At 49.6% G+C, this 20,775-nt stretch overlaps 2 protein-coding genes across 4 annotated transcripts in view; both read right to left on the reverse strand.

The window, feature by feature from the left end:
* The window catches only part of MKNK1 (MAP kinase interacting serine/threonine kinase 1), a 45,093-nt gene extending 36,508 nt beyond the window's left edge, over nt 1-8,585 (reverse strand). Inside the window, exon 1 of the mRNA XM_014454536.2 lies at nt 8,501-8,585. The gene's annotated coding sequence lies outside the window, so the exon portion shown is untranslated. The remainder of the gene's footprint in view (nt 1-8,500) is intronic.
* The window catches only part of MOB3C (MOB kinase activator 3C), a 24,510-nt gene extending 4,222 nt beyond the window's left edge, over nt 1-20,288 (reverse strand). Inside the window, exons 1-4 of one of the 3 annotated variants that reach the window (XR_002828908.1) lie at nt 20,110-20,288; nt 16,374-16,831; nt 13,632-13,834; nt 13,080-13,286 (exon numbers count right to left, since the gene is read on the reverse strand). Coding sequence is in view for 1 of the 3 variants with exons in the window: in XM_006087275.3 (XP_006087337.1) it covers nt 13,257-13,286; nt 13,632-13,834; nt 16,374-16,791 (651 nt within the window). In the remaining 2 variants the exon portion in view is untranslated. Of the gene's footprint in view, nt 1-12,427; nt 13,287-13,631; nt 13,835-16,373; nt 16,843-20,109 lie in introns of those variants that run through there. The other 2 variants (XR_002828907.1, XM_006087275.3) reach the window with 2 other exon arrangements.
* Nucleotides 20,289-20,775: the final 487 nt, after the last annotated feature.

A 20,775-nucleotide genomic window follows, 5' to 3' on the forward strand; every position in this document is an offset into this window, starting at 1 on the left:
AAATTTAAACAAGGAGGTTAAATATCCTTTCTGATTGATGTTTCTGGTTTCTTGGGATATATTCCTTGAAGAAGATACAAGTAAGTGGAAGATTATTCTATGCTCATGAAATGGAAAAATTAATATTGTTAATATATCCACACTACAGTCTGCATTCCCACCAGCAGTGCATGAGGGTTACTTTTTCTCCGCATCCTCGCCAGCACTTGTTGTTTATTGATTTGTTGATGATAGCCATTTTGACAGGTGTGAGATGGTACTGCACTGTTGTTTTGATTTGCATCTCTCAGATGATTAGTGACTTTGAGCATGTTTTCATATATCTCTTGGCCTTCCTTATGTCTTCTTTCAAAAAGTATCAATGGAATAGAACAGAGAACCCAGAAATCGACCCAAACCACTATGCTCAATTAATATTTGATGAAGGCGGCAAGAACATACAATGGAGTCAAGACAGTCTCTTCAATAAATGGTGCAGGGAAAATTGGACAGATACATGCAAAAAAAATGAAACTAGACCACCAACTTACACCATACACAAAAATAAATGCAAAATGGATAAAGGACTTAAACATAAGATGGGAAACCCTAAAAATACTAGAGGAATCCACAGGCAGCAAAATCTCAGACATATGCCGAAGCAATTTCTTCACCGATACAGCTCCTAGGGCAATGGAAACTAAAGAGAAAATAAACAAATTTGCAATTAGGTTTGCTAATTTGCATGCTGCCTCTCCTTCAGACTTTTAGATTGCTTTAGATTGCCATTATCTATTTCCAGAGGAAGGACTCAGTCAGAGATTTCAGTATTCAGTTAGGCAGCCAGGATTAGCTGGACTGCCTGGCATGCCTAAGACAGTTACTTAAACGGGGGAGCACATTCCTACCAGAATATAATAGCAGAGAGGCTCATAAGGAAAACCATGCAGTAAGTAAAATTTATTTATTTTGCACAGCAAAAGAAACCATCAACAAAACAACAAGAAAGTCCACTGCATGGGAGAACATATTTGCCAATGTTATCATCGATAAGGGTTTAATCTCCAACATTTACAAGCAGTGGTTCTCAACCTTCCTAATGCCGCAACCCTTTAATACAGTTCCTCATGTTGTGGTGACCCCCAATTTCATTGTTACAAATTAAACATAATTAAAGCATAGTGATTATCACAAACAATATGTAATTATATATGTGTTTTCCGATGGTCTTAGGCGACCCCTGTGAAAGGGTCGTTCGACCCTCAAAGGGGTCACGACCCAGAGGTTGAGAACCGCTGATTTACAGGGAACTCATACAACTTAACAAAAGGAAGATAAACAACTCAATCAAAAAATGGGCAATGGACCTACATCATATCACTTTTAAGACAGAAAACATCGAAGGTGAGCAGATAAAACTAAGGCTTGTGGTATCTCTGTCCTTGGTCCAAAAAGCCAGATTTGAGCCTTTCACTTCCTTGCTCCAACACCTCCAATGAGTGTCCACTGCTTCTGGAATCCTAAGCTTCCTATGCTGTCACTGAGGGCCTCCACAAACTTGCCCCAGACCATCCATCCTGCATTATGTCTTACTACTCCTCTACTGAAGTCTTGACCTACAGTCCAGGCAAAATAGACTGTTTCTATGGAACTGCCCTCAACAATTTCCAGCTTCCCACACTTGTACATAATTCAATCACCTATAACATTTTATTGCACATCTCCCCCTAGACTGAGTTAGGGACAGGGCAGAGACTATTTATGATTTATTTCTGGTTCCCTATACCTAGCACAGGGCCTGGTACACGGCAAACACTTAATAAATATGAATAAATGAATGGAAACACCTAAAGTTACTCTTTCCTTAAAGTGTTTTTGTTGGACTTTTATTAGCAGACATAGTCTGGGTTATAGCCAAGAAGTAGAAAAACCGAAGAGAAAGAAAAGAAGCATGACCAATGAGATCCAAGCAATGGAAAATAGGTTTTAAGAGTAAGGTAAAAGAAACCAGGGCTGTTTAGCCTGGAGAAGAGATGATGAGACCTAACTCGATTTTGGCTTTAAGTCCACAAAAGGTTCTCATGAGAAAATCTTGACCTCATCCTCCCTTTATAATCAGAAGAAACTTTTCCATATTCATGGAAAATGGAACAAGAAGAAATGGCTTAAGTTAATGCCAGGGGGGTTTAAGGAGGAGAGAAAGGAAACCCAAATTAGGCATCACTTTTCCAGAGACACTGTTATTGTACTTTTTGGCAAGAGAATTGGAGTGTCTTGCTTAGCACTTCTTTTGAAGGCTGTGCAAAAGGGAATACATATGCTGCTCTGTTTCTGTTTACTATGGAGAGAGGTGGGAAATACACAAGTCAGGTAAGATTTTCTAATGAGCCAAAGACTTTTTTCCCCAATATATTTTTATTTATTTCAGAGAGGAAGGGAGAGGGAGAGAGAGATAGAAACATCAATGATGAGAGAGAATTATTGATTGGCTGCCTCCTACAAGCCCCCAACTGGGGATTGAGCCCACAACTCAGGCATATGCCCTTGACCGGAATCCAACCCATGACCTTTCAGTCCACAGGCTGATGCTCTATCCACTGAGCCAAGCCGGCTAGGGCAAGCCAAAGACTTTTTATTGACCCTTTTCCTACAGGCACTTTTTTTCATGTCATGCTTTGCAATCCTGTGATGGAACAATCTAGCATTTCAAAGTTTCCTGATGGGGCAATGGAAAGAAAGAGAAGGCAACAATATCACAGTAAGACAGGGATAATGCCCTACTATATATGCTTTCTATAAAAACAATATCTAACTGGACATTAATAACAATTATTAATATTATTACTATTAAAGCTAATATTCATTGAACACCTACTATGTGCCAGACACTGTGCTAAGTGGTTAACATAACTTATCTGAATCCTCATAATAACCCCATGATATAGACAATATTTGTATCCCCATTCTACAGAGGAATAAACTAAGACCCAAGAAGGTTAAATAATTTGCCCAAGTCACATAGCTAGCAAGTGATAGAACCTGGACTAAAACCCAGGCAATATGACTCTAGAGGCAATATAACTCTAGAGACAATATGACTTTAATAAACGAGGCATGCGGCCCTGCCAGCCACGAGTTTGACATGTTTGTTCTAGAGCAGCGGTTCTCAACCTGTGGGTCGAGACCCCTTTGGGGGGGTCGAACGACCCTTTCACAGGGGTCGCCTAAGACCATCGGAAAACACATATATAATTACATATTGTTTTTGTGATTAATCACTATGCTTTAATTATGTTCAATTTGTAACAATGAAATTGGGGGTCACCACAACATGAGGAACTGTATTAAAGGGGTTGTGGCATTAGGAAGGTTGAGAACCACTGCTCTAGAGTCTATATACCTAACTACTATATCTATATAAGAAGGATGAGAGGCTAGAATTTAAATGCTTGAGTCTCTGGATCCAGGTTCATATTCTCAGCTACTTACTTATACTGCCCCAAGTCAGGAAGAACAATGTAACACATGAATGGCATTAGCAAGAGAAGAGATTTCAGAAGTGAACCAAAATACCCCCCATATTACAGAGAAAGAAGCTGACATTGAGGACTCACAGATTATAATGAGCAGAATCAGGGCTTGAATGCCAGCCTTTTGACTCCAAGTCCTCTTTCCTCCATTATAGATTCTTGTCTAATTTGAGGGTGAGAAAATGAAGGAAAACTATGTGCCAAATCAGTCCCCCCCTAGGCACTTCTGTAATGAACTGTTAATCTCACATTAGAAACTATGTCTGAACTATAAGGGTGCCAGAAGTCTCTATAAATGGATTCTAAGATCCTACTAGCTAAGAATGGCAATACACTGATTTATGGTACTGCAGGAGCTGCCATAATGCTCACATATTAAGCCAATCAAGCAGCCCTAGACCAGGCATTTTCCATAGTAGGTCAGTGGTTGACAGTTTAAGCCTGAACTGAACTATGTCAACAGCCTCCTCATCAATGTCCCCATTCTGGGACCTGCTTTGCTCTAGTCTGGCCTCCACTCTACAGCCACAATAAACAGAGTCCTAGTCATGACCTGCAGAGCCTTGCAGCACCATGGAAAAAAGGACATGGGTCTTTGAATCTAATACTCATAAGTGTGGACCAAGTTCTGCCACCTACTAGCCACCTGACCTTGGGCAAGTCACTTTAATCTTTCTGAGGTCTGGTTTCTTCATCTTTAAATTGGAGATAAATATCCCCATATTACAGGGTTATGAGGATTAACTAAATTATAGTGTGTAAAGCATCTAACATATTGCAAGCTGTAAAACAGAGCAGACACTCGGTAAATGTTAGTGTTCGTCTCCCCACTCCCTTCTCTACATTTTGAGCACAAAGCACCATTTCAACTTATTTCCACTCCTCACCACCTCACCAACTCCATTCCTCTCCCCCAACACACACACACACACACACACACTCATTTCCACCTCTAGGCCACTATTCAAACTGCTCCTTCTCACAGGAATTAACTTCCTCCAAGGCCCACCATAAATTTTCCACCTTTAGGAATCCTTCTCTAGACCCCCTTTGTTCGTGTGGGGATTGATTTCTCCTTCTTCCAAACTCCCACTTTGTTTACATTTTTTACTACATTTACCATAGTCAGCCTGATTTCAGTTATTTATGTACTTATCTATCTTCCCAACTACACAAGGGAGAAGGCTCTAAGAAGAAAATTACTTATACAGGACAGGAAATATGAGGTTTTCCTGTGTATATTTCTCAATACCAGGGTCTTGTACATAGCAAGACCTCAATATCTATTTATTGAATTGAATCTTGCCACCCTTGACAGGGAATCTTTACAGAAAAGATCCTGGAGTGAGTTTACTCTAAAGTTCTACATTTATTTACTGTCTGATTTGTTAGACATGCAATTTTTTTAAAAATATATTTTACTGATTTTTTTACAGAGAGGAAGGGAAAGGGATATAGAGTTAGAAACATCGATGAGAGAGAAACATCGATCAGCTGCCTCCTGCACACCTCCCACTGGGGGTATACCTGCAACCAAAGTACATGCCCTTGACCGGAATCAAACCCAGGACCCTTCAGTCCTCAGGATGACGCTCTATCCACTGAGCCAAACAGGTCAGGGCTAGACATGCAATTTTTAATTCTAATGTTCCTAAACTAAGATCCACTAATACCCATGTCAGCACGCTTTATTCCTTTAGCCATTCTCTCAACACACTCTGGACTCCTCTCAAGAATCCCTCCAGGGTATGGATAGACATTGCTGGGAGGACGGCACTCATTCCCAGAGTAGGGTGATGTGGCAGCAAGCTCTTTGGTGAACTGTTCCCCCCAACTGGTTAGAACAGGGGTGGGCAAACTTTTTGACTCGAGGGCCACAATGGGTTCTTAAACTGGACCGGAGGGCCGGAACAAAAGCATGGATGGAGTGTTTGTGTGAACTAATATAAATTCAAAGTAAACATCATTACATAAAAGGGTACGGGTTTTTTTTTTTTTTTTTTTTTTTTTTTTTTTAGTTTTATTCATTTCAAACTGGCCGGATCCGGCCCACAGGCCGTAGTTTGTCCACGGCTGGGTTAGAAGATGACTACCATTAAAACCATATTAAAAACCAAGTTGTGGATCTTAAAGTAGATCTGGATGATTTCTACCTGCTTTAGTTTCCAAATCTATAAAACAGAGTTTTGAAATGTTACATATAAAGCACTTAAAACAACATCTGCCACACAGTAAGCGCTCAATAAATGTTAGATACATTAACAATGTAGCAGACTGGAAAAAACAGAGCCAGGACTTTTCACTTCCAGCACTATTCCCACCACTGACTGGTTCCCTGTGCAATCTTGATCGAGTCCTCTGCCCTCTAGGTCTTTCCCAATCTGTAAAAGTAAAGAGATAGAACCAGATGATTCCCATGCTCCTTTACCTTCAACGATGTATATTTCTCTGTGAACAACAAAGAGCCTTCTGTTCCATATGCTGAATCTGTTTGCAAGGGAAAATGTGAATGTGTAGCTGCTGGTTCCCAGATGGGAAGAGCCAAGGACAGGGCAACCGATTAGTAAACCACCTGTGCACTTTCCCCTTTGTGAGCTATATATCTATCATACGCAGTGCAGGTCCCTGAACAGAGCACCACCTCCTTTCCAACAAAACTTACTGCGAAGGCAAGACAAGAGCCTGAAAACAAGAGCAGCAACGAAGAGTCCTCTTTTGTGCAGAATACCTGCACCTTCTTGCCTTTGATGCCTGTAATTGGGGCATAATCAATCTACACCGGGCTCTCCTGGGGCACATCTTCTCTTGAAGGAAAAACACAAAGGCCCACTCTGAACCTGAAAGCTCATAAAACAAAAACCAAAGCAAGTAAATAAAAAATGTCACTGACTCATTCAGCCACAAACACTGCAGAGGCCTACTCTGTACCAGGCAGAGGAGGGATGAAACAGACATGGTCCCCTGCCACCAATGTACTCAGAGTACATATGGGGTGACAGACCTGAAGGCAGACAGCGAACAGAGTTACAGTCGAGCTGTGGCCTCTGCTACAGAAGACGGGAAGGGGACAACTAATCCAGCAGGGGCATCAGAGAAGCTTCACTGACAGGTCACATGGGCCTTGAAAGATGAGAGGGAAGAGGGGACTCCAGGAAGAGGGAATACAAGCAAAGGAACATGCAGGGAGGGTGTGAGCAGCAAAAAGTAGTTTGTTTTGACGGGGTCACAGGGAGCAAGACAAGGGGAAACAGAAGAGAAGTTTTGGAACAGATTACAGAGGAACTTGTGTATGAGGCTGAGGAGTCCAAACTCTATACCAGCGGTTCTCAACCTGTGGGTCGCGACCCCTTTGGCGGTCGAACAACCCTTTCACAGGGGTCGCCTAAGACCATCCTGCATAACAGATATTTACATTACGATTCATAACAGTAGCAACATTACAGTTATGAAGTAGCAACAAAAATAATTGTATGGTTGGGTCACAACATGAGGAACTGTATTTAAAGAGCCAGAAGGTTGAGAACCACTGCTCTATACAGTAGGCAACGAAGCCCACCAAGGTTTCTGAGCAGAGATAAAAAATGATGAGAACAGTGTCGCAGGAAGATCATGCGGGCACCCATAAAGAGGATGCAAAAGGAATCAAGTTAGGAGACTACTATGAGACCACGTAAGAGGAGACCACACTGCAGAAGCAGGTGCAGGAACCCAGCAGCTCCCGTTCACAGAGCGTCTCTCGGCCACGGTCCAGCTTCATGCAGTCCGACCTCAGGAGGTGCTCACTTGCCAGGCCCTCTGGCCCTCACACTCTTCTAGGGAACTAGAGTAACAGGCCTGCCAACCAAAGTCAAGAACCCAACCATCCTTCTGGGTCACAGGAAGGGAAGAGCTGACGTGGGATAAGTTGGCCCCAATCTTCAGCTGGCCCGGCTCCATAGAAAAACCCAACCGCCACTCTCCCCTTGACATCACTTCCAGCCTAGCTCTCTTGGGAGGGGCTGAAGCTAAGGGCAGTGGGGCCGAAAGCACCTGGCCAAGGGCTAAGGAGCCAGTGAGACAACTGCCCAGCGTGGCACTTGGCACAAGGGCAATGGCTAACAAGCATTTGCTCCTTTCCCACCCTACAAGGTCAGAGCCCAGAGCCACCTGTAAACCCCACTGAGGCGTCAGGACCTAGGTCACCTCAACTCTCCCCCCAGGGCCTCTCGAAAGTACCCCAGTCCAAAATGACGGAGCTCATAAATCACACCCATTTCATGACAGGTGCCATGCTAGGTGACACACGGAATTCTATTCACTTTCCCAATGACCCTACGTTGCCCTTTTTATGCAGGAGACAGTAAGGTGCTGCGAGGGGAAATGACTTGCCTGAGGACACACAGATAGAAGTGCAGAGCTGAGATCTGAACCCAGGACCGCCCGACCCAGCGCCACACACTTCCAACGCGTCCCCCCGGTCACCGTGCTGGCCTGCTCCTGGCCACCTGACGGACAGGTAGCCTGGAAAGCCCCTCCCTCAGGGGAGAGATGGCACCGGCACTGTGCTCTCTCCTCCAGGCACAGCGACCGCGCATGTCAGGAGCTTTTCAATGAAAACAGTTAACTTTAAAATATGTAGGACCAAGATATTAGAAATTCCTCACACGAAAAATGACTCATGATGTTGGACCGCCTGAGCCTCGAACCCAGCCATATAGCTAGCAGGACTCCGTCTCCAACTGGCCCAGACTGAGCTCCGACCTCGGACACCTGCCACACCCCGGCCCCGACCCGAGGCACAGGCCAAGCCCGACCGGGACCCACGCCGCACCCCGAGCTCCTCACGGACGGAGCCCTGAGAGGACCCTAGAAAAGCGTCCCCTGGGCTGACACCCGCAGCACAATCGGGTCGTGACCTCGGACCGTTCCGAAGGCCCTGATTTCTCCGTCCCAAGGCATGAACTCACGCACAGACACGCCCTCCCCGAAACTCATTTCACTCGCAGGGATACCTCGCTGTCTTGTCTTCCCCTCAGCGGACTCTCCACGGAACCGGTCGCGCTCCCCCTCCAGCAGATCGCTCTGCTGAGGACGCGGAAGAGGCGGTGCTAGACCCGAGGGGGCGGGCCCGGCCGCAGAGGAGCGCGGGGGGCGGACTTGCGCCTGCGCCCTGACGGCTACGCCCAGGGAGAGGGTGGGGCGAGCTTAGTAAACTGCGCAGGCGCGATTGAGAGGAGCGGGGAGGTTGCGGGGAAGTGGGTGGGGCTTAGCTCCTTCGATGCTCGAACTTTTCGCATGAACTTTGAGAAGCCTGGGAAGCGCCTGGAGGGAGGAGGCCAGGAAGCATCAGGTGTCATTAACATTTACCGAGAGCTTCCGCATGCCAAGAAGGAATTTTTAAAATGTCTTTTACGTATGGGGATAGGCTGCCTGTCTTTTCTAAAATGAGAGCTAATTCTGTAAAATTTCTTAAAAGGTTTGGGTGCCTATAATTTCACGATGAAAGTTTCTCCTTTAGTAAAGCATTCCCCCAGTAGTTCAAAATAAAAAGACTTAAAAGTTCATTTCTTGGAGAAAACTAACTGCAAATATATTGATATTTCAGCCAACCCCAGGTCCTCTCCCAAGATGCAAGTGTGATGAGATAATGAGAATGCTGACTTGGGTTTGATTCAGGTCCTGACTCGAGTGTGTTTCCTCTGTTGTGAAATGGAAGTAAATATCCCTTCTCTTCCTGTCTCAGGATTGTTATGAGCCTCTTGGACTTCCTTCCCATCATTCATCTGAAAAACATGAATTCCCTTTCCCCTTCTCAGCCCAGTCTTCTCATCTGTATGATGGAAGGAGGTCTGGAACACTAGAGAACATTCAGGGCTTTGCTAGATTTCCCCGTGTAGGTGAAGGCTGGAGAGGGGTTCTTCTCCCAAGCATCCATATTCAGTCACTTCCAGAATCTCTCAGTCCAACCTAGAGGCCCCTGTGGATCCTGATCTCTCCCATCATCACCTTCTGGGCTCATCAAGCTTCATGTGCTCAGAGGCCATGCTGGCCTGTTCCCTTCTGTTCCTTGAATGTCTCAATAACCAGCTGCACCTGAGCCACTCAGGCCTATGTTCCAATCCAAGTGCTCAGAATTGCTATGTCCTCCATATGGCAACCAAGTCCATTAACAGAGAGGAGGGCTCTGGGAAACTCACAGGAGGAAGGGCTCCCCCAAATCAGGTGGAGCTCCAGCCATGCTTGCGGCTCCCTTTACCACACTATATACAGCTCCCCGGGAAGGGGAAGTGGCAGCAGGAAACCTCAAAGAAAAGGCTGCAGTATTCAAAAGGGCTGAGGGTGGTAGGGCAGCCTTTACTCAATAGGGGGATGCTCTGCTCTAAGGTGGGGAGAATGGCTCACTTTCTTATTCCCTGTTCCAAATAGTTTTATGGATCCAGGAAAACAAAGGCTTCAACAGCCTGGCTGCCCAAACTGTCCCTCTGCCCCTAATACTTTGCCTCTCTCAGGACTTTCTCATGCAAAGTTTTGCCCTATGGATTGGGAGAGGGGCTTTTCTCTCTTCTGTCTCCTCCTTCCTCTCTCTCTCTGTCTAGTCTTCTCTAAGCATCCCTCTCTGAATTTCTCAAAGCAGTTTTGTGATGGCTTGTAAGGAGCAGGCTTTGGTCACACGGTTCTGAGATTAATTTATCCTCACTGCCATGGTGTATTTCAAAACAACTATAATCTCAGAACCTGAACTTCCTAGGAGTCTGAGCTCTCCAGCAATTGAGGAGGTAGTGAGTGATCTTTCACAGGAGGTGTGCAAGCAGAGCCACCTTTAGAGTGTTGGACTTGGGCTTCCTCTGGTGAGCCAGAAGAAGGGGCAGCAGAGTGGAGGGCCTTACAGATCCTAGAGCAGTGAAATGGGGGATACTGGGCACCAAGAAGGAAGCTAGGCAGTTACCCAAAGACAAACTGGATTCAACAAGCTATTGTATATCAAGCATTTAGAACTGTACCTGACACATAATATTAGCTATTATTGTTATCATTATGAATGATTCATAGACTGTGAATAATGAAGGAGCTTAGAATCAATAATTTCTTTGTATCCACTCCGGGTCATGAAATACTAGTAGATGGGGGAAATAGAGGTCTGAAGGGGCCTGCCATAAGTCAGGGGCTGGGCTGGGACTAGAAGTCAGACCTCTGCCTCCCAGGAGAGCTGCTGCACAGAGCCAGGCTCCTCCTTAGGTAGAGGGAGAGCTCTAGGCGGGCCTTTGCTGACTCTTAAGAACCAAGCTGTTTTCAATTCATCTGGGCAGTTGAGGGTAAGGGGCAGTGGAATGAAAGCAAGACCTGAGCTGAGACTCAGGTGTCTCCTGGGGAATAAGCTCAGGAGTCAGCCCCACGTCCAGCTGCCCCGACAGCATTTTCTTGAGAAGGGCTTCCTCTGCTGTGAGTAGGGTTAGCATTGTTTCTGCCCCGTTCCTTAACCCATTCGCTCCAATAAACCACCACATTAAGGGGGTGAGAACAGCCAGTGCCAGGTGACCTAAGCTGAAACAAGTAAAGAATCTTCCAAGAAGAGACTGAGCTCCCCAAAGGCAAGGGCCAGTCCTCCCCACTCCCAGGATCCTAGCCTTGCCCAGGAATTCTAGGTTCAGCATTCTCAGAGCCCTGGGAAAACCTTGGTGTCTCCACCCTGGAGAGCTGGGCTAGACATGACCATACCAGCCAGCACTCCTTATGGCCAGGGACAAAAATCCCTCCCTCCCCATTTTGGCCCAGTTCCTTCCACAGTCTGCCCAAGAGCCATGTGGCACCCAGACCACAGCTTCCCACCAGCGCTGCTTTAGTTTGCCTCCTTTATTTTACCAAAAATAACAACAATAAAGTCTTCCCTCTGTTTCACAAAAATAGATTTCCCCACTTCCCTCCCTCCCCTCCCACCCACCTCACCCCCTTCTTCAATCAGCACCGGCCACGGCCTAGAATCTATCTTACCATCCACTATCTTTGACATCTCCCTTCCCCCCTCACTCCAGAGCCTTTGGCAAAGCAGCAGGGCCAGTGTTGCTTCCCTTGGGAACTTCTCTGGAGGCAGCAGCCCGAGTCCAGTGGGCTGACTCCAGGAGCCCCATCTGCTTCCCCAGAGATCGGGCAGCTGCTGGGTCATGGAGAGGGACATGAGTTTGGAGGTTTGGCTCAGCAGATAGCCCTGGCAGGCCTGAGGGAAGGTGGGGCACTCTGACATCAGGCTAGAAATCCTTGCTCAAAGCAGGAACAGTTGTGTCCTGAAGAGGGGCTGGCAAACCCTCATTCCATGTGCTCCTCCTCCAGCTCCACGAAGCCTTGCCGTGAGGCCTAGGACAGCTTCTCCTCCTGGCTTCAGCTTCCTCTTATGTACGTGGAGGATTCTGAGTGAGACTAGATGCTCCTCAGGTCTTTTCTGGCTCTCCTTCTGGCCTCCCGGTGTGGAGGCTCTGGGAAGGGAGGGCCCTGTCTCTGCCTCAGTTTCCCCACCTGTGGGTCTGCACACATGGCTGGGCATGGGAGTGCTGAGTAATGGAGTACTGAATGAACATCCCAGTTTCTCTGGGAACAGCTGTGCTCTGAGAGCCAACCAGCTGGAATGTCTCAGGATGGTTGAAAGGAGGCAAGTGCTTGAAGGATGGGGTTTCTCCAAGCCTGGAAGAGTGCATTCACTAGCCCCGTGGTTCTTAATGTCCTGGGATGGGAGACAAGATCCAGAATTTCCCAATTCAAGTTCTACTAGATCCTTGGGTTGGATTATTACCCTGTGCTGGGCTTCAGATGCTGGGAGTCAAGTGTAGATTCTAGAAGCTAGATTGGAGTATGTGATTCCCAATTTAAGCACCAGAGGACCATTGTGGCCAGAGGGATGACCCCTCACCCCCAGGAGGCTGGCTATAATCAGGCCTTCTGGAGGCAGAGGGCTGAGTGAAATGCTAGTTGTTGGGCATCCCCGGCTGAGCAATCAGAACCTGTGTCTGTGGTGGGCCAGGGATTTAGGTACCCAGGGCAATGCTCCCCTTCCTACCTCCCCACAGTTCCCCAGAATTCATGCTGATGGAAAAAGGTAGCCTGGAAGTTTCAAACATAGAGCTACACCCACCTACAACCACATATTGTACTTACACATCATCAGACACACCGAGAGGGGACAGTGAATTGTCACCACTCCTACAGTGATCAAGGTCTGATGGTCCCAATCTCTCTTCCCCTTCCTCCCTCGTTCCTTTGTTCCTTCCATCCATCCATCTGCCTAACATTTATGAGGTCCCACTATGTGCCAGGGAGGGCAGGGTCTAAGGTGGCTGGCTCTCACAGATGCTCTCCACAGTCAAAATCACACACACACACACACACTGCTCACTCACACACAGGCTGTTCACTCTTGTACCTTTCTTGCCAGCACCTCAACCACATCCACATTGCCCAGTTAGGCTTGGGAACCACCACGAAAAGGTCAAGTGTCAGAGTGGAAACCCTCTAGCATACCCCATCCCTAGACTTCATGTCAGAGGTTTAGCTCCACCTTTCCTCCTGTTTGCCCACGTTTAAATCCTCCCTTTCTCCACTCACAAGCAGTCGGGGGACATATGGGCAGACTCCTGAGAACCAGAAGTCCAGGGGCTTTGGGTGTGTGGAGGGGTCCCAGGGCCTTCAGGTTCCTCTGCCACCAGACTCCTGAGGGTCCCCCTCTTCAGCCACTCTATATTCAGACGATCATCTGATGAGCAACAGTGTCCAGGTCGAGGCTCAGTGACAGATCCGCTCTGTCATCTCCCTCTGCAGAGACACAAGGTGGGGGTGAGGGTTGGGATGGAGTGAGGAATGGGAGTCAGTCAGAGCTCAACCTGCCAGGCAGCCCCCACCCAAACCATAGGGCCTGGCTGCTCTTCTGCCTGAACTTGGCCCCTTCCCTCCTCCCACCCCAACTCCAGGCTATAGATCTGGATTTATAAACTGAAACTCGAACACATTCTCTATTAAAGTACAGAATCATTGTTAAATGAATTGTCTTCCCCTAATTTACCCACTTGGGTATTGGATTTTCTTAGTACAGGTAGACTTTGGATCTGAAAACTCAGAGGCTAGCGCTGGTAGGGGAGGGTAGTGGGGGCTTGGCCTCACCAGTGGCTCCAGTTCCCGCTGGTCCACCAGGCTGAACTCTCGGATGAAGTAGTAGAAGTGCTTGTAGCAGGTGTTGACGTGTGCCTCGGCCCCCATGCTGAGGATGCTGTCGAAGTGGTGGATGTAGACATGGACAAAGACTCGAAAGAGGCGGGTCAGGATCTTGGTGCAGACCTGCTGGAAGTTCTTGGGAAAGGGGACTCCTAGGGGGATGGGGAGGGGCAGAAGTGAGGGGATCAGAATCCTGGTATGAAACCCTACCCAGCCCTGCCTGCCCTCCCACATACAGGCAGCTTTGGCCAGGATGGCCTCTTCCCTAGCACACTTCCCTGTGGGAGACAGAGAGAGATCGTGATTCGCTTTCCCCATACTTCCCTTTTTAAGAAGCACAACTCTGATTTGCTTCTGTTCTACTGAAATACGAATTATCTTCCGCCTTTCCCCTTGACTCTGAGCAGGACTCTGCCACCTGGTTGGGGGTCACTGAACAACCCTTCTTAGAGTATGATGAAAGGAAGTAATGCCTCAACGCTCCCCAGAAATATATGCATGTGTAGGTGCTCTCACAAGACACCTTTGGATAAAATTCCAAGGGAAGCTCATCAACATCTGGGGTCCATTTTTAAAAACATGAGCCTTCATAATTAAGTCCTAACTTCCCAGCATGGTCCCTGCTCAAGGCCTTTCAGGATTCTGGCCTCCCTCTCCAACCCCACCCTGACTCCTTCCTCTTTGCAACATACACAGTGCAGTCCCCAGACCCCTAATCCTGAGAATTACTAAAGCTTCAAGAACTAGTTCAGATATCTCTCATTCCTTCACATTTTCAATAACACTCTTCCATCTGTGAGCCAGGCCATGTGCTGGGCTCTTTGCACCTTTTGCCTGGTATGATCATGGGTATGATAGCCAACCTAGATATGATAAAATGGAGGTGCATAAAATTGGAGCCACTTGCCCGAGGCCACATAACTATTCATTAGTACTGACTGGAGGCAGGATTCAAACCCTGTCTGCACTGCACTGTAGCATCCCTCTGAGATGAATGCCACAGACTCTGCTCAAGAAAAGCTCTAGGGCCCTAACTGGTTTGGCTCAGTGGATGGAGCGTCGGCCTGCAGACCGAGAGGTCCTAGGTTCGATTCCGGTCGGGGGCATGTGCCTTGGTTGCGGGCACATCACCAGTGGGAGGTGTGCAGGAGGCAGCTGATCGATGTTTCTCTCTCATCGATGTTTCTAACTCTCTATCCCTCTCCCTTCCTCTCTGTAAAAAATCAATAAAATACATATATTTTTAAAAATCATCTTTATAAAAAAAGAAGAAGAAGAAGAAGAGCTCTAGGGCCCAGCAGTGTGGCCCAGTGGTTGAGCACCAGAGGTCAAGGTTTGATTCCTAGTCAGGGCACATGCCCAGGTTGTGGGCTCGATTCCCAGTAGGGGACGTGCGGGAGGCAGCTGATCAATGATTCTCTCTCATCATTGATGTTTCTAGCTCTCTCTTTCTCTCAGTTCCTCTCTGAAATCAATAAAAAATATATTAAAAAAAAAAAAGACGAGCTCTAGAGCCTGTGAAAAAGACAGTTTCCTATCGTCCCCCATGCTCAGGGTGGAAATCTTGGTGGCCATGTGCGCTTCTCTGCCATCCCAGGGTTAAGGCACAGACATCTAGGGTCTCATAAGCCCGGGGATTAAGGCTAGAAGGGAATAAGAGCCCAGATACAGGCCCACACTGGCCCACCCCACTCCACAGATCCCTTCTCCTTCCTCACTGTTCTCAGGAAGGGTTGAGCCCTGCCTCTCCATGAGCCCTTCTAGGCCCAGTCCAGGCTCCTCAGACTTGTCCTGCCTCTCTAGACTTGGGGCCCAGGCCCCAAGAGACCCGAGCTGCAGTTCTGAACGCTGTTGACTCAGTGCACTATCCCTCTCTTGGCCTAGGTTTCCTCCTGGGTGATATGAAGATACCCACTGTTGGGCATGATAGTGCAGGAAATGACAGGCCACCAGCTGGGGAGGGGCCTAGGGCATTGAATTGTGACTCAATGCTCAGCATTCAGACTTCTCTCCTCTGGGCTTGACCACCCTGCCTCACCCACCTCTGATTCCCAAAGCCTTGAGGCCAGGTGGGGGTGGGGCTGTTGTGATGAACACAGTGTCATGCCAACACCCCTTCTTGATGCCCTTGGGTGGGGAGGCAGGGCCAGGGTGACATCACTCTCTCCCATACCCACCCTTATCCGCCCAGGCTGCCCAGCTGAGATAAGGAAAGTCTCCACAGCTTGGAGCTCTGCCCTTAGAGCTCCCTGAGGTGGAAATACTGTCAGCACATCCAACCGCCACCCCCTCCCCTTCTGGGGACCGGAGTCAGAGGGAACTCCCAGGAGGCTGCAAGTCAGATCAACCCAAGGAGGGTAACCTGTTAGGAGCACCTTGAGGCACCTCTTCTGGAAGGTTCTGAGGATCATAGTGGTCTCCCCAGGGTGATCCCTGGAGGGGCACTCAAGCTTTAGACAAGAAGAACCCCAAACTGGGAGTCAGGCCATCTGAAATTGAGATGCCTGATCTTGACAAGCAGACATTGAACCTCTCAGAGCCTGTTTCCTCTTCTACAAAATGGGGATGAAAATTACACAAACACATACACACACTCCACAGAATTCCTATATCAAACTAAATGCCGCATCTGTGAAATGGGCTCCAGTGGCTCCCTCCCTCCCTGGCCAGGCCTGACCAGGTGGCACTCACCAACACGAGTGGGAAAGACGTCCTCATCGTTGATGAGGCCCTCAATCCAGTCCATGAGTAAGGCCATGTAGCGCGGTGCCGAGAGCTTGGCTGGCCGCCGGTACTGCCGCTCGTCCTGCCAGCGGTACTCGTAGCGGGGCCCTCCAGCCATCACCGGGCAGCTGGTCTCGCTGCAGCGCTCAGCCATGGTGCCATAGATGAGGTTGATGCGGTTAAAGAAGTCCACCACGTGCACGGCGATCCAGTCGTCAATATTCTCGCCCGGCGGCAGCCTCACCACACTGCGCAGGTCCAGGCCGGACTTAAGCGATGCCTGTGCCTTCTTGTACAGCTCAAAGCGCTGTGTGCCCGGCTCGAAGCGCTTCCGCGGCCGGAAAGTCTTGTCCTTGGCGAACACCTGCTTCAGGCACAGGGCCATGGCCAGGCTGGGCGGAGGGACGGGTGTCCAGGGGAAGGACCTGCGGATGCCCTGCCAGAGCCAAGGGCATGGAAGAGCATGGTGGTCAGGTCCTTACCAAATGTGCTTTGACTTCCCAACACATCATTCCCTCTCACCTCTCAGCTTTTGGCCCATCTCAGCAGCCTCTTCGAATTCTAAATCTTCCTCATTCCCTCGGTCCAGCACCCTGCTCTGTTCCCAGGCTGTCCTATCTCCCCTGTCCAGTGCCACAGCCCTGCCTTCTTATTCTGTTTCCTCTCCATATTCACTGCATCTCACAGAGGGCTGGGCCTCGGATCCAAACAGGTGCTCCTTAGACTTGCTGTTGACCAGTAGAGAGGTGACAGAGGCTTCCTGCCGGCCCTGGACAAGATGACCTCTGGGGGCCCCACAGGCCACCTGGTGCAGCGTGGGAGAGCCTGGTGGCATTGTGCTGGGGGTAGGGGGAGCCCCCCCCCTTCAGCTTCCTCTGGGATATCTTATAGTTCATCCGGCCGGCTACCAGCCACCGGGGATTCCCAGAGAGCAGGAGGGACTTTTCTACCAAAAATGTCCTTTCCTGTTATTACCCTGAAAGAGGAAAAGCCCTTATATGGCCAGCTGGGTGGCCTGTGAGTGGCTGGAGGAGAGGGGGAGGTAGCAGGTCTAGAAGGGCACCACCTCCTCCAACAGCAGTTGGAGATCCTTCCCCCCAAGCCAGCCTCCTCTGGCGGAAACCCCAACAGGCCCCTCCCCCTGCACCTGCTACGCAGTAGACATTCCTAGAGCACCCACTATGTGCCTGGAACTGGAAGGTAGGAATGCAGTCAGATCTACCCAGCTGGGCCCATCTAGAATTCATATGAATTTGCTTTGCCTTTTAGAACTGAAGAATCCCAGACTCAGAACAGACCTTGGGGACAGCAATCAGAGCCCAAGCTTGCAGGCAGAAGTCCTGGGTTATAGGCCCAGCACCACCATGACTGTAGTAGGTAGGCATGGACTTGGCCCATGCAACTTCCTGGGTCACTCCGATTTAGTCCAGGTTACTGTGACTCTCGAGGTAGGCTCTTACCTCCTCTGTGAGTCTGTGAGCTCTTGGGAAATGCAGACCTAGGTTCCTACTGAGACAGATTTAGCCACAAACTGAGCACTGACCCTGACCCCAGACTGAGCACTAAGGCTGAGTATAGGCCAAGCACTGAGCTCTGGCTCCAGGTTGAGGTCTGACCTGATCTTGACCTTGGTCAGTGGGGGTGCTAGACTGAGGCTTGAATATAGCCACAAACAAAACCTCAGAGCTGACATTGGAGCATTTTTCCTTTCTCATGTCCCTAGTAATACTGGGACGGGACTGGGGAAGGAGGATGGGGAAAAGGTGACACTGGATGTAACCAAAGGCACCGTAAATATGGGTTGGGGGAGGTGTCATGTCAGGCAATAAGTCAAGCTAGTGGAGAAGTTCGGAACGGGGGTTCTTTGTTGTAACCACAACAGGCAGGCAAAGAAGAGGAAAGTCAAATAAAATGAGAGGAACCTGGAGAATCCATCCCCTGTCCCCCACCTTCTCACCCAAAGAAGTCCCCAGCATGGGACCCGAGCTTCCTGACCCAAGAGCAGGCAACTTCCATGCTTCACGTGTTACCTGCATTCTAAACTCTGCTTGGGCAGGTGCTTCCAAAATCTCTCACACTGCAATCAGGTGGGGTTCCTGGGCTCGTTACCTTCGCCCAGTTCCCTTTACTGACTGTTACCAACAGACCCTCACTCTGGCATTCAACACCTTACCCTACCTTTCCTGCCCCACTTCCCAACCAACCGTGCTGGGCTTCTTGCTGATCCCTGAACATGCCCCTCACTCCTGCCTCTGAATCTTCACACCCCTCCGCCCCCACGCCCAGCCTAGAGCAGGGCCTGGCACATGGTCAATGCTCAGGCTTTAAGGAAAGTTTAAACTCAAGAATCTTAGGGTTCTCAGAGGGAAGGCAGGCGTGGATGGGTGGGAAGAGATTAACCAAAGAACTTACATACATTTATGCATAACCCATGGACACAGACAGTAGTGTGGTGAAGACCTGGGGTTGGGGGAAGGGGTGGGCTAGAAGGGGTCCATGGGGAAAAAAGGGTACATTTGTATAACTTCCAACATTAAAGGTAAGTTAAAAAAAAAAAAAAGAATCTTAGGGTTGAAATAGCCCTGAGAAATCAACGGACCCAACCCACTTCTTAAACAGATGGGAAGTATGAGGCCCAGAAAGGGGACTTGAGAGCCTCCATTCACACAGCAAGTTATAGGCAGAGGCTCTCCAAGGGCAGAACTGGGAACTGGGATAAGGTGGGGTGCGGCCCAAGACAAGAATAAAAGACCATTTTCCTACACTGGCTGCACTAGCTGGTCCCTGGTCTGGCGGAGATAAGGGGAGAGGAGGGGAGTGGAGGGAGAGGGGAAGCATCTTCCCACCAATTAGACCACCTAATTCCTGTTCCAACACGCTGAGCCTCCCCACTGCCCCGCAGCAACTTGGGTGTCCTGACCAGTGGGCTGGAGTCCCACCTATCCTCCAGGCCTGGGTCTTTCCCAGGAAAAGGTAAGCCTGCCAGTGGGAGGATGGGTAGGTGCCCTCTCTCCATGCCACTTGATTCTCCTCACTTCCCACTCCAAAACCTTCCTGAGTTCCCACCCCTCACAGAACCTTGGTTCCCTCCCTGAATCAAAACTATTGCCCCTCTTAGCCCTATTTCCCAATTCTGTGCCCTTTCACAGCCTGGGTGGGCATCTGGGCTGCCCAAAGGAAGACCACAGAGGAACACTTCCTGTTTCTGACACAGCCCCCTGCCAGGGCCACACCTGCCATTCCTCAGGCTGAACCTAGAACGCAGCCTAGAGCTGTGGGAAAGGCGTGGGGGCGGAGGGGGCTCCCTGCAGGGCAGAGATCCAAGAGGAAAGTCGGGGTGGGGCTCCGTGCTCTGTGCAGAGTCTGCAGAGTCCCCGCAACGCCCAGCCACCCAAGCCCACCCTTTGGCCGTCGGTCTCCTCCACCTCTCTCCTGCCCGACTGCCAGGAGAGCCCGGTCGTAGGACCCAGAAGGGCAGGCCAGACATTTCCGCCCCCGAGGACACGCCCCCTCCAACACTGGCACCCCCAAACCCCGACTTTCGACTTTCGCTGCTCGGACCCGGACCGAGGACTGTGGCCGCCCTGGCTTCGGGCAGAGGTCGCCCCCGACGGCGCCACGCCCGGACGGCGGAAGAAATGAAAGTGGAAGCAAGGCTGAATCGTGGCCCCGGCCGGGGCGCGCGGGCGCGGGGATCACTCACGGGGCCGCCTCGGTGGATTAGAGCGAGTCCTCGTCTGGCCGCGGGTCACAGCCCCAGCGCGCTGGCCGGTCCTCTCCCTCCGCGGGTCCTCTGGTCTGTCCACCGGCCTGCCCAGCCGGGCTGCGGTCGCCCTATCGCCCCGCAGGCAACGCCAGCTCCTCCCCTGGCCTCCGGCCGCCGCGCTGTGGCCAAGGGGCGGGGAAGGGGCGGGGAGTGGGGACCCTCCCCCTCAGTGCACGCGCTCGCTGTCGCCTTTCCGGAAAGTCTATATCGCGCTCCCAACTTCTCGTCGGGCAAACTGTCGGCTTACACTTCTGCCAAGGAGGCAGCCTCAGCATTCTCCGCTGTAAAATGGGGACAAGTTCAGCTTTCGTCTGGAGCAGAAACAAAGGCGCTGCTAGATAATGGTGGTTTTCTTGCTCTCCCCGAATCACGTGTGTTGCACTTGTGCCTGAACTCACTAAGGGATCAGTTCTGCCCTATCCACTTCCATACCCTCAGCTCTTGGCATATTGCCTGGCACACAGCAGGCACATAGTCCCATTTACTGAATGAATGAATGAATGAATGAATGCATGCCTCAGGACACATGAGTGAGTCCCTCACTGAAAGGACTGGCCCTGAAGATGCTCAGATCACAGATTTTCACCTTCCCCACCAGGGCTG

This window comes from Myotis lucifugus, unplaced genomic scaffold, assembly GCF_000147115.1.
Source record: "Myotis lucifugus unplaced genomic scaffold, Myoluc2.0 scaffold_37, whole genome shotgun sequence".
NCBI classification, from domain to species: Eukaryota; Metazoa; Chordata; class Mammalia; order Chiroptera; family Vespertilionidae; genus Myotis; species Myotis lucifugus.